At 35.8% G+C, this 13951-nt stretch overlaps 1 protein-coding gene across 11 annotated transcripts in view; it reads right to left on the reverse strand.

Moving 5' to 3' along the window:
- Positions 1-263: 263 nt before the first annotated feature.
- The window catches only part of TJP1 (tight junction protein 1), a 192205-nt gene continuing 178517 nt past the window's right edge, over positions 264-13951 (reverse strand). For 4 of the 11 annotated variants that reach the window (XM_026855877.1, XM_026855873.1, XM_026855879.1 and 1 more), the window contains 6 exons: positions 10201-10251; positions 9250-9428; positions 8090-8531; positions 6419-6636; positions 5018-5161; positions 264-1833 (listed from right to left, as the gene is read on the reverse strand). In XM_026855877.1, coding sequence (XP_026711678.1) covers positions 1739-1833; positions 5018-5161; positions 6419-6636; positions 8090-8531; positions 9250-9428; positions 10201-10251 — 1129 coding nt within the window. In that variant the 3' untranslated portion in view covers positions 264-1738. The remainder of the gene's footprint in view (positions 1834-5017; positions 5162-6418; positions 6637-8089; positions 8532-9249; positions 9429-10200; positions 10252-13951) is intronic. The other 7 variants (XM_026855882.1, XM_026855884.1, XM_026855875.1 and 4 more) reach the window with 5 other exon arrangements.

Here is a 13951-nt window from a genome sequence, read left to right on the forward strand (position 1 = left end):
ACTAACATAATGATTCAAGGGGCAAGTCTACCACTCCTACTTGTATTGAGTATTTCCAATGGATCCACACTGGAGTTCTCATTTCATATGCCCTGATGTAGACAACACCAACACAAAAGAGCTTTCCTTCATGTATGAACATATGGCAGAATCCAGCTGTCTACTTCCATAGGAAAAAAAAATAAAAAAATAAAATCAAAATTCATTTTGTCATGTTCACATAAATGCATTTCAGAAACAATAAGGTACTACAATCTCCTTTATTATTTTAAAAACAGTTTTATTCTGTATATTTAGAAACGTGTAATTTTAATAACTGCAGAGAAAAAAAAATCAGCCACACCTTAATAGCTAATAACTCATTAACAGAATGCAGTGGTATATTATCTAAACAGTAGTAGTGCCATTGTGCCGTAATAAATTGTCTATTAGTAAAAAAATACATTTCAGGGCACATAGTACAGCATCCTTATGACAAATTACAGTAGGGATACTTTTCAAGAATTTAATCAAAGTAGAGAATTCCGAGTTATATTCTTTAAATGCAGCACTTAAAAAGGTAACAACTTTGTGCATTTTTAAAAAATGTCCTTGTTTGTATACTGTAGAAATGCTGCTTTATTGCTGCAGATGTCAAAGTTCAAGGCTCAAAAGGTATGAGAATACAAAGATATCCTTAAGAAACTTCGTTTGTTTTTATATATATTTATATATATAAAAAGGTAAAGCTTATAAAAGTTAATTTACAAACCAAGAACAAAAGTGGTATGCACGCATTATATACAAGCGGTCTATAACATCTATAAATTTTCAAATGCATAGCAGAAAACATACCATCATTTTCTTCTGGTTCTCTTCTGGCTGATGAACACAAACAATACTTGTCCCCCTTTTTTTTTTGTTTTTGTTTTTGTTTTTGTTTGTTTTGTTTTGTTTTTCCTCTTTCCCCAGTCTCTCATGATATATTATCTAGGTAAGCACAAAAGCCATACAAACTTAATACAGAGAACTATGAGAGCAAAGACTATTAAAAACATGAGGGTAAGGCATCCCTGCTGGTTAATAGGTCTGGTAATAATGTGGTTAATTTACAAATCCAGAGGCAACTGAACCATAGTCATCCCACATGCTTTTCCCCCTCCCCCCTGTTCTCATGACAATGTTTCCATATACAGCAAGTAGATGTGTTTGCATTAACCTCTCAGCAGAGGAAATCTAAACTGTGCTACCCCGAGAGCTGATTGCCATTTCATTGGACATGTACACCAAAAGTCATTTAAAAACTGGAGACCAAAATGTAGTCTTGCGAGTTACAAACATACAGTTGTAAAAACGCAGGCCAAATTCTGTTTTCACCAATGGAGTTTGAACCAAATTCAGTTCCTCTGAATATAATTCCATTGGTACTTTCAGATTTTAAACAATGAAATACTCTTAGTGTCCTTAAAAAAAAAAGGAAACAAAACAAAACCCCCACAAAAGAACAACCAACAAACCAAAGTATACAGACCCCGCAAAACCCCTACCTTGTTCCCACTGTACACTCCCTACCTGTGGCATGTATTGTGACCATGGTTCAAAGAGTGTACTTGCTAAACCATTGTTAGTTAAAGCAAGATGCTTAAACACTAAGATCCATTATCACTTATAGAACAGTTAATACTTGATAGAGTGGTTCAGTTTATATGTAAGGTCCATCTCAGTTTCACATTATTTACTCAGTCAGCTAACTTAGTATTTAGAAGTGGTCAATTAGGACTGAGACACAGTTTGCTCCAACAAGATAGTTTGGATCCCCAGGAAGAGACTTGTTCTGCCAGGTTTTGGGGTCACCTGTGGGAGGAAAACACAATGCTGGTGTTTAGTATCCGCTGTCAAACAGTGTACATCTTGAAACAACGAAGCTTTTGGACAGGACCTTTTAAGTTCTGAATCTACAAGTGTGTTTGGTGGTGGTTTGTTTTTTTTTTTTTTAAACCTACAGTTTGTATGCCATTAATAAAAAATTAACCCTTTACCTTCATATAATGTAGGATAGATCAGTTAGTCAAAACAGATGCTGTGACACTCAGGAATTGTTAAATTTAAGTCATTCTACTCTACAGCACCAACATAGTGCTTTCCATTTGAGAAGTGTTAACAGTGAATCAGGTATTCACTGGCTCTTTCCTAAACTGCCTGAAAAAATAAGACATTTTAAAAACTAATCTGGGTAGGATGCATTTGAAGTTTCCTGGAACACTTCTGAACACAGATGAGTCAAATCAGAAATTATGTTGTAATTAAACACTATGACACACTGGTAGTTTTATTTTCTATCATGAAAATTAGTGTAGACAGGATTGTAGTAATTTTGCAGCTGCACCTTGTTTAAAATCCTGAAATACTGACATTCCGAAGGGGATTCTAGTTAACTGGTATATACTTTAAAAAATCTTTACAATAGATCTTATCTACTCATGGTCAAAGGTCCTGTGTAACATTCTGTTACAAAGGGAAAGTCATCAGCTGCCATCTCACCAGATAAAGGTTACATTCCACCTGCACAGTCAATTGCCTCTTTCAAATGGACAGAGAACTCTTCACTTATCCACCCAAAGCCACTACCAAAATGCTGACACTAAACAAAAAGTGTCATCATGCCATTATGGTAGAACAGTGAAAAATGCACTGAGGTTCTCTTGAACCCTCCAGGTAAATGTCATTAAATAGCTTGGCCAAAACAGATCTCCCTTGAGAAATATGCAACACATTAGAGAACTCAGTCACACAGACTGCAAACACCTGAGACCTCTATATTAAACGAGACAGATGTAAATTCCACATAATTTTCTTTCAGAACTCATGAAAACAAAATGAGGTACACAATGCACTGACTGATGGCAACATCTGATGTAGGGACAAAGAATACAAGCAGCCTGTGTATAGTTAGAGAATGCAAGAAAGTTTGCTGCAACAGCCAAGACTCTTATTTCAGTCAGGAAGCTCAATAATGCTGGAGGATTTTTCATTTTATGGCAGACTTTTTTCCAACCTTTCCTCCTAGATACACAGTAAGGATTAGACTGTAGCCAGTGCAACCTCTAGCTGTTGAGGATGGTTTTTCCCATACTTAGATACAACTGCTTTGGGAAAAAAGAAAAAAATCCTTCAGTATTTTTTTACTAATACATTCTAAATAGGTGTGGCCATAAAACGTAACTTTTTTGCCCAGTTTTAACACCAGAATAATTCAAGCTTCTGAAGAGGTTTAACAGTAAAATATCAATATATGAGGCTTAAACGTGGCAGAAAGGATGTTAGTAAGTGCAAATGAATGTCACTTTTAGGACAGAACATGGATACATTGAGGAAAGATGAGGTAGAGCAGACGACTGAAGAGAGAAAAAACCCAGAACTGCATAAACTGTTACAAAGCCACCTCAAAAATCAGAGTCCCATAACCAACTAATTTAGAAAGAGAGAAAACAATTATTTATTTAAGACACAGTATGGTCTACTTACATATCATAAGACAGAATTGCCTAATTTTAAGGTTTGTCTCAAAAGAGCAATGATATGATATACATCCCATTTCAGATTAACAGAATGTGGTGTTATATTTACAGTACAGAAAGTGTTAGGGTTTAAATATACACGCTCTTGCTCTCACCCACACATGCGCGCACACACACACATCCCACTTTGGGAAGGGAGACAAATGTCTCAGTAACTTCAGTTATTGTTTAGATCATTTGAGTCCTCTCCCTTCACTTCAAGTAAATTCATGAACAGGTGCTATCAGTTACAAAGGAAGTGTTGTGTCATTTTTGTACATAGTTGTCATGTCTTTTGGGACCCTATAATTTATGAGTCCGTGTTTTAACACTGCCAAGTATACACGCATTGTTAAATAGATGCATGCAACACATGCATATAATAGCTTAGAAAAAACAACTAAAAATTATTGCCATTAATACCTCTAGGTTACTGAATCCCCATCAAGGGGATTGGATGCTTTAATCTTTCAAAGCATCAGTGCTTTGGTGTTGACAGTGATAGATACATTAGTGACAGAAGATATGCATACATGGTGGCTTAAATGCTGTATACACAAATACATTTAGTCATTACTTAGACCACACGTACACATTAACGGTTTGAACCTGCCACCATAAATTTTGAAGGTAGCTGAATAAAACCTTAAGACTTTTTCCCCAGATGTGCAAACATTCCTTCTCAAATCTCTGTAACTTCACAGCCATTTCATGAAATTGCTTGAAACTTGCCCAGAATTCTCAGTTAGGCTCCTCACTGACAAATTTCAGCCAATACATTCTCCCCCCTCATCCAAGAAAGCCACAGTGAGGTAAAAAATAAACAGGTAAATAAAATTGCAACCTAGTTGCAACTTTTACTAGTAACCAGAAACTTCTGGGTAAAAGGCAGTAGAGGAGAAATAGGCAGAAGCAAGCAAGAAAAGTCTCGTGGAAAATCCAGCTACATTAGAATGAGTTGTAAATGCTTTTACTGAACACTATAGTTTTCTTAAATGACCCAATTGTTAGCATCAACTTGCACACATGGAAACAGTTAACAAGCGTTAAATCATGATTTATGAGCATGCAGATTGTTAAGATTTGCCAGAGTCCTATATGGTTAATTAAGCAACAGACAAACACCAGTTATGTTACAAAGGCCAATCAGAGGTACATAATCATTTCCTCTCAATTTTAGTGCGACTATCATTTCAAGTGTATTCAGCTGTAGCAGTCCTCAAGAAAGAAGACAGAATAGAAAAATACGATAATATTTATTAGACTAGAGATATTACTCTTTCTGCTATCATGGTTTAGCTATGAATTTGCACCATGAGTAAATGTAAGAAAGACATTTGTAATGAAAGTGAAATGGGAGAGTTTGACACAAATACAATGATTGAGTTCTTTATATTACACAGCATCACCTTTAGCCAAATTAACTTAAATTATACGATAGCACCCAAAAGCCCCAAAAGGACAGAGGGAGGACAGCATACCCGACGAGGAGTCGGAGGATTTTAGAGCAAAAGACCAACCATCAGGGGTCATAGACGCACAATGTGGCAGGCGCAGCTCCACTGGCTTCAGGAATTTTAGTCCATGAGGCCCACACATTACCAAGGGGCTAAGAAGTGTTTCACCTATAGGGAAATAAAAACTTGTTACCGATTCTTCTTGAAATAGGTTCAAACTATTACATAATTACATTGCAGAGCTACTCAGCAACTTAGGTTTAGAGAACAATATGAACATTTTGATCTGTCAGTGAAGAATAGCACTTAGCAAAATTGTTTCTTACAGTCCCTTTCAGAGAGACACATGACAATCTCAGACTGAAAAAGGATAAACAAATGTGATGATTAAATCATGTGGGGATTTTTTTTTTTTTTTGCCACTGATTTCTATGCAGGTGCATCAAAAGAAACAAATTCGCAAATCCGTAAGCAGCCTTGTTCAGGCTTCTCTTTGCACTACAGCTGCAGCATTCTGCTTGTATGGATTTATGGCATGCTGGGCTGACAAAAGCCTTCAGCAGCTCAAGAGACTATGACCCTTTTTGCTAAGTCAAAAGATAAAGCATACAAACATACAGGTCTATTTTTAGTTTAAAATTCCAAATGTTAACATAAGATTATTCAGTTGAACATGTTGTGTTTGGTTTACAAATATTCGAAATAACTGCAGCTTGTAAGCAATGCTTTAGCCAGAAACTTATGAAATTAACCCATTTAGTTTATTGATTTGAGAAACTTAGGAACTCTGACAGATCAGAATATGCATGTGACTAGTGATATGAAAGAAAATTACTATGAATACACTGCTCAAATAAGATATACTACTCAAACCTTTATTAGTAAGACAGTCAGGAACATTTATTTATATAGAAGTTAGAATACTTTAAACTGTGAAGCTGTTTTCTTTAGAGAAATATAAAAAAAATGTGGAGTATTGAAGTAAATCCCAAATATTTAACGCAAGTCAAATCAGTTTAAATCATGTACTGTAATTCTTTTGGTTCTAACTGTGCGATTAAGAAATATTTCTAGTAGGAATGCCTAGAATAAAGCCCTACACTTTGTGAGCGAATCTACAATTTCAAAGATTCTTAAAAAAAAATTTAGAACCTTCCTTTAGTGCACTAGGTAAGTTTTAAATCAGTACTTAGGTCTAACAAATTAAATATTCTCGTTACAATTTAGGGCCTTCATCTTGCTTGCAACTTTCAATATTAAGCAGAATATTGCTTCCCTTATACTTCTTGAGACGTGTATGCTCTGTCTTCATACAGAAATACACATTACATATTGAAGCACATTAAGGTATTTTCATATTCTATTTTGCTGTTGTTAGAAAAGAATTGTATTAAAAACAGAACAGTGTACAGTGCCAGCTCTTACCTTTCTCTTTGTCCAAAGGTGGAAGTATACTGTTGTCTCTGCAGACTTTGAAATATATTTCTTGCTCTATTCCCTCTGGAATGGCTCCTTGTGGTATAATAATACTAACACCAGTCTCTATGGAGCTCAGTACACCACCATTGCTGTTAAATACACCTCTTGCGGTGGCTACAACAGTGTGTCCATCTTCTTCTTCCTCATCCTCGAGTGCTGAAGGGCTGAAAGAAAGACAGAAAAGCCTAGCAGTTTTATCAATATTTTCTTCCTAAAAGTAAGTGGCATACTTTCCTCTAACATTTTAGTAGAGCACAGCCTACAGTAGACTAGCACTGATTCTAGAAAAATATTAAATGTGTCCCACACTCAATTATGCAGGATAACTAAGACGGAAATGGTTCAAAGCTCTGCCTTGAGAAGAGAACATTTTGAAAAAAACCAACCCCACATTAAAGCCTGCAAACCCTAAAAATGTTCAGAAAGTAGTTAAAGCAAGAATTTGGACCACTTGAATCCTGTGTTTTCAAATGCCCGCTTCTGGGATTATGCAGAAAGAGCTTGCCCCAGCTACATAATTACATTTAGTTTTACTAAACTGAATTAACACATCTGAAAGTTTTTTTTTCCTCGCCAAGCTCCACTATGACTTTAATACCACGAGGAGTAATAATACTTATTCAGGCCACACTGAACCCTTCTATTCAGATAAACATTCAAAAAAAAGCCTGTAAAAAACACCATAAAATCTTTTCCAGGTTTCCAGGATATAACTGAAGAGAAACATAAAATTAAAACATGACTAGTTTGTGTAGGTTTCAGATCAATTTCTAAAGAATTTCACTCAAAGAACCAGTAACTTCAAAATTTCCAGCCATCTACATAACTACAGAGCATCAAAAAATTTCTCAGGTGCTTAAGAACAAATTTTCTCTTAGAACATTCTTCTATTACATTTCTGAGTTACTGAAACACTAAGTAAGATTTCAAGTCTGGTTCATGTATTTTTATTTTGAAATTAAAAAAAAAAAAATATTAAAACACTGTTCCGCAAGCATTAGCAAAAATAATTTAACAAGTCAGCAAATAGCAAAAGAATGTAGTACTATCTGTTGCTCTTGACATAGTTCTTACAGTTAAAGCATATTAGGCAGACACAAGCCGCTTTTAAGCGATTATTGTTTTGTCTCATAAAGAGAACAATGTGAAACTGCTAAAGTGACTTCCTGCTTTCACAGTATTTTCAAAATATCTCTTACGCACAGGTACCATGCAGTTGGTCTACGCCCACAGAATGAATACAGTTTAGTTAGCGCAACAGCTATCCTTAGAAATTAATTCCATCTTCTAGAAATATGTTGAGATGACAAATTATTACTACCTACCAGAAGATTTATAATTATAGTATGAGAAATGGGAAATAAAAGCCATGCTACTTTCTAACAGGATGCAAGATGATACAGGGCCATAGGATATAATTTAAGTATATATCCAAATGCTTTTCAATGCCCTTTGGCAGAATTTTAGAATCACAGTATCCACCTTCCAGCTATAACATCAACAGAAGTCAGAAGCACAACAAAAACATTTTAAAAAAAGAAAAAGCTGTATTTTTGACAGGTTTCACAGATGAACTCTTACAGATGTACTAATGAAAAGAAAAAAGCAGCAGCTTACCTTACAGGAATGGCTTTAGGCACAGCATTAACATTATTTGGTTGATATTTAGGCTTGTCGACCTGTACAGTGAAGGTATCCATACCACTATCAAACTCAGGAGGCTGTGATGAGCTGTGTGCTTTCAAAATTGGTTGAGGAGAATTTGGAGATTTCGATGGCAACTCTGGTTTATGTTGAACTTCATTTGGCAAGAGATTATGGTTGAATTTAGGACTTTCAAACTTGCGTTCAAAGGGCCTTGCAGCACTGGTGTAAGGTTTTGTTGTAAAGCGGTTGTAAGATGGAGTGACAGTTTTCTGAATCTGTTCAGTTCCATTAACAGGGCCTTTGTCAGGGAAACTTTTCTGAGGATAAAAAGTAGACTGCACAGTGTCCTCTCTAGAGGATCTGAAAATTGCTGGCTTATTCTGAGGTGGAGGAGGGTCAGACACAGAGTTAACTGCAACGCAAATAAAAATGCCAGAACTCCTCAGTAATCAGAAATTTCTAGTCGCATACAGTATGGCATAAGAATACGTTTAAGTCTATTCTTAATCTACTATATAAAATACATGCAAGGTTAAGCTTAGTTCTCTGAAATCATCTGTCCTCATATTTTGTGTGTTCAAGTTATCTAATGCTTCATTACACAGATACACTAGATACAATGGTATGACCTTTTAATAAAAAGGTCAGACTGATTTATACCATGACAAAAAAAGAAACCCGGTATTGAAATACTATCATGCACTTGCACAGCTGGAAAATTCAGTTGGACTGGGGAATACTCTCAATGTGAAAGTGAAAACAACCTTTTTCACTCTTTTTAGAAGCCTCCAACTATTACCCATGCCTAAATAATTCCAGCCTGAAGCACAGAGAGGTACGTTGTAAGTACTGGGAATTTTACTTCATCTTTGCTTAGACCACTAAATATGGAAGAGTCAATTAAATAGTAACTATTAACACCTGGAAGTTACTGTTTCAGACAGGATCACCAAATAATTTTACAAAACTCAATCTTGCTTTAGTAAAAAGCTACTTTTGTAAATAATTATTCTAAGTTTCAGTTAGAGAACAACGTAGTTACCAGTGTAGACGTGCTGAAGCAACCACACAAGCACCTGACTATCAATGCTTGTTACTACATGAGATAGCTTAGCTTTCCAACTGCTCACCTTCAGAAAGAGCAGGCTTGTGATGTACTGGGAGAGACAGAACAGGACTATTGATTGACTGAGGTTGTGTATACTGGACTGAAGGAGCAGGAGGAGGAGGAGTTGTAACTTGAGGGACTGGCTCATAGCGTTTTTCACCAACAGGCCTATCCACTGATTCAGTATCAGTTGGCTTCCCCCTGTTGAAATAAAAGAAAAAAAACAACATTTGACTGGTTGGTTTCCTCAGGGCTCTGGGCTTGTGCATTCACTGCTATTTTTTTTCTTCTATGATCACCTGATTTCCACCTCTTCCTATAAACATTAAAACACAATTTTCTTTAATATCCTGTCTCAAGTATAAAAACATTTATTGATAAGCACAAAATATTAAGACAACATTGAAACTTTAGAAGAATATTAGTAACACAAACCATGGCAAACAAAAGGCAGATGACATTTCAGGTGTATTTGCATAATTGTCTATAAGATCTTAATTTTCCAGATTCACTTGGGGTAATTTCAATGAAAAGGTGTTGTCTAATTTAGTAGATCTTCAAAATAAAAATATAAATCCACTTTTTTTGGGGGGTGGGTTGTTTTTGAAAAGCATAATTAACCAATAGGACAATGGATTCTAATACAACTTTTCTAAATACACCTAGTATTTGAACAATGCCATCTTAATTAGAAATGTAATCAGCTTAAGCTTCACTAGCTTTATGTGCATAGCATAGATAATTAGAAAAAATAATCTTATTTTTCAGTATGTTTTTCTTATACTAAATATATTTCTCCAAAAGTTTATTTTGGGAAATGAATGACTTCACAAATACCTGTAATTTTGGACTACAATACATTGCACTTACTCAGAATTTATGTGTTTAAAATTTTAAGTGCACATAATGCCTGTGATGAAATGTAACAGTGAGAGGACACCTGAAAACATCCTCACATCAACAACAGTCTTACCACTTGATGTTCCTTTTCAAGTAGTCAGAGCTAGTGTAAGAGCCAAGAAATCTAGGTGATGGCAAAGCAAACAGCAATAGAAGAATGAAAGAAAATAGTCATTCTATCTTGAGCATATTATTTCGTCACACTTTTTATGTTAGTCCTAGAAGTTCTCATATGACAAGGTTGTTCAAACAAAGAGACACTATTTTTAACAGTGAAGTTTCTGATAAAACCTTTACCATAAATGTATGTACAATGATCACCTACATTTGAGATTTTGTCAGTGAATTAGGAAGTGTTAAGATCTCAAATTGGCAGATATTGAAAGTAAGAATGAGATTACACCAAGTCATTTGTTACAGTCTGTATAAACAAAGTTATTAATTACACTAAAAAAAGTGAACAGAATATAAATCCCATATTCTAGCAATCTTCTCACTTATGGTCCAATTTGCATTAATTTCGCCAGTCTTAACATATTCCTTCATCCCTTCACTTTCTGTATGCTCATAAAAATGTAACAGGCAACCATTTTAGACACCAGCATTATTGCTTCAGAGGAATATGTTATGAAACTAAGGAAAGGGCTGATCAGCTTCTGAAAGTCTGCTTGCAATGAAGGTACACTCAGTGAGCTAAACTGCATCTGTATGAATTTATCCCCAAAATCAGTGTTGCAAAAAGATCATTTTAGACCTGCTATATAAGTTTCTGTTCCCACTGATTTAATATAATATAAAGCCATTTGTCCAACATGAGAAGTTATTACTGCGCGCTCACTCACTGCTGTCTTTATTCCAGGTGAGTAGTAGCTGCTTTCTCAGAAAAATTGCCCATCTGAAATCATTGCTTCCCAGAGAGGATATTAACCAGGGGAGGGCAGCACTGCAAAAGCCCACAGAAAAAAACCAACACACTCCACACCTAGTCAGAACAGCTTCCCATCTTTCTGGGGAATTAAAAAAAAGGGGGAAGGTTAGTACATTCTGATGGAGGGAGCAGAAGAGAAGAGCGATCTGTGATAAACACAAACACAATCAGCATAAAATTGTGCTTAATATGAAGCACATTCTGCTGTCCTAGGCTCCTGACTCAGGATCAGCCAATCTCAACCACATTGTTCGGAACCTGGATACAATGAAAGCGATCCACAACAAAATGCTTGCTTACAACTTGTGAGTGTATAAATAAAGGTCCTCTAATAATTGATTTACTGTTTTCTAAGCTGTTTCCCACTTCCTTTTTGTTACAAACTCACTACTTGAATTTGAAACAAAGCAGAAATGAACCACTAGAAAGAACTAGTGGGCAACAGATGATAAGCCTTGGTGTACAACAGAAAACTTGAACTGCACTGCTCATCTTCAGTTCCCATTCAAAAAGCTCCAACTCTGTAGCAGACACTAAGTGCTCACCTAGAGCAGTTCAAGAAGTTTACACAGGACACTGTTCCTTCCTGCCTCCTCAGATACAGCTGCAACTGATCATGTGAGTACTCTTAACCTACTCAATACAAAATTTAGATAAGCTACCTCATTCTGCTGCATGTCAAGCTAATGCAGGTAACTACATTGAACCAAGCAGGAATATATCCACTCCTCTCAGCCACAGGAGTAGGAGCCTCGTAAATTGCTCCAGCTAAATCTACTGAAACATGCCTGTTTACAAGTTGCACTATTTTCTCACATCAAAAGAAATCCCTTATTCTACAGTTACTGACAACTGTAACATGCAGATGTGGCATTACCCATACAAAGCAGCTTTAGCAATGGCATAAATTCCTAAATGTGGCAAATAAAACCTCAAATTAAGAGTAAATCAATTTGTACACACGTTAAGAGGAACAAGACATATTGTCATAATATTTAGCGGCAAAGAACTTTACGTAGTTTAACATTAATATTTAAAATTGAAAGAGTTGTAGCTAGTGCTCATGAATAAATAAAACCTGTCCTCTGTACCCAGAATACATTATATGGATTATGCAGGAGCCAGAGATTGCATAATCAACAGTTCCTGTATCATCCAAATTTAGTCCTGATTATTTTTAGAAAAGTTTATTCACAGAATAGCAATTACCATATAAATTCACTAGAAAAAAGATGAATAATGAGCAAGTAGCAGGATACGAACTGAAAGCTGGTAAAAGGAGAGTCCTGATTATGAATGCTTTCTCAAGACAGCAATTGTTTTGTGTTTCCATGTAAGGACACTGCAGTATGCTTCTAGAGGCAGTACTGTCCAACTGAGTATGGTTCTTGTTTATCTCTTTCCAGTTACTTCCATTAATATTTTAGTTTTTGTCTATTTGAACTGGACTACACTGGGTAAATTTTCTTTCCCATGTCTGTCTCTTGCTGCTAAGGGTTACATTCTTTCATAAAGAAAAACAACACATTTTTGCCCCTTGACATGTGAAACTATCAGCCATAAAAACAGTATTATTGCTCTGTGGCAGTACAATGTCACCTTCCCACAAGTACAAGCCCTGTTGCTGTACACTAACTCACAGTCAAAACAAAACCAGAAATGAGCAGCCAAAGAATGGAAGTGTCATGGCAGACAGAAGCGGTAGGTAGAAGTATGGAACAATCTTTCTTCACTATTTAGCCACTCGGCAGTAAAACTTCAATAGTTGTGGGTACTTTTCAGGTTTTTCAGTGTGTGTGACTACACTGCAGATAATGAACGTACAACAAAAGCTTACAATGCTCTCCATCTGAAAAAATTTACAGTCTTCACAATTACTTGATGAAAGCTTACAACGTTTCTCCAAAAGCATTACCTGCATTTACAATGGCAACACAGTCCATGCCTACAGATCAAAATGGATGATCTATGGGTAACATTGGTTTTCATATGTGGGAATATAATTCTGAAAGCTACTGCAATGCATTATGAGGCCAGCCAAGACTTTTTTTGTAGGTCTCTTCCTATGATGCCCAGAGAGCAGGACAGATATGCTCCCATCATTCCATCAGAAGACATGGCAAGTGAAAAGGAAGGATAAGAACATCCTTGACTAAGAATCAGAACTGGTTACAGATTACTATACATATTCTTTCCGTAGCATATAAAAAATTAAAATAAGAAGTAGTTACTGTATGTAGACTTCTTGATTAGGAAAAAAGTAGTGAATCTTTTAAAACCTGTCAGGCTTTTGGAAAGATTCCAATATTCTCAGTTCACAGTGGAAGACATTGGAGGTGACAAGACAATATTATACAACTAAGAAGTTCCCGAGTCCTAGCTCAAATCCTCCAAGACAAAGCACTGTATCAAGTACATGAAAGACAGCTTGCACATACACTTAACACTATAAAATTTCAGCAAGCTAGTTTAGTATTTTATTCTAAATATCTCATTTACATTAAGGTTGCCAGATTTTCAGCTTCAGCTGAATAGTCTAGATTTCACACAGGAATGCAACCAAACCCTTCAAAAATGCCCCATTTCCAACCTGCATGCAGCAAGCCAAGATAGCTTTTCATAGCAACAGCTACAGACACATTGTTATGTTTTGAATCAAAGCAAATTTGGGACATTTAGGTAACTGTATTTTAGGTTTTTGAGAAGTTTAGGTAACTATTTGCAAAGTTTGCATAAGTATCCTCCAAGATAGCCAATTCTTTACCTAAGCTGAATCTGTGTATGAGCTTTCACACAATTTCTGTATCAAAATGTTCCAAATTAAGGAAGCAGTACAATACAGGAAACAGATGTTTCCATCAACAGATTAAATTCTGGCCTCAGCAATATTCCCTAA

This window comes from Athene cunicularia (genome assembly GCF_003259725.1).
Source record: "Athene cunicularia isolate RWA chromosome 10 unlocalized genomic scaffold, athCun1 chr10_part1, whole genome shotgun sequence".
Classification (NCBI taxonomy): domain Eukaryota; kingdom Metazoa; phylum Chordata; class Aves; order Strigiformes; family Strigidae; genus Athene; species Athene cunicularia.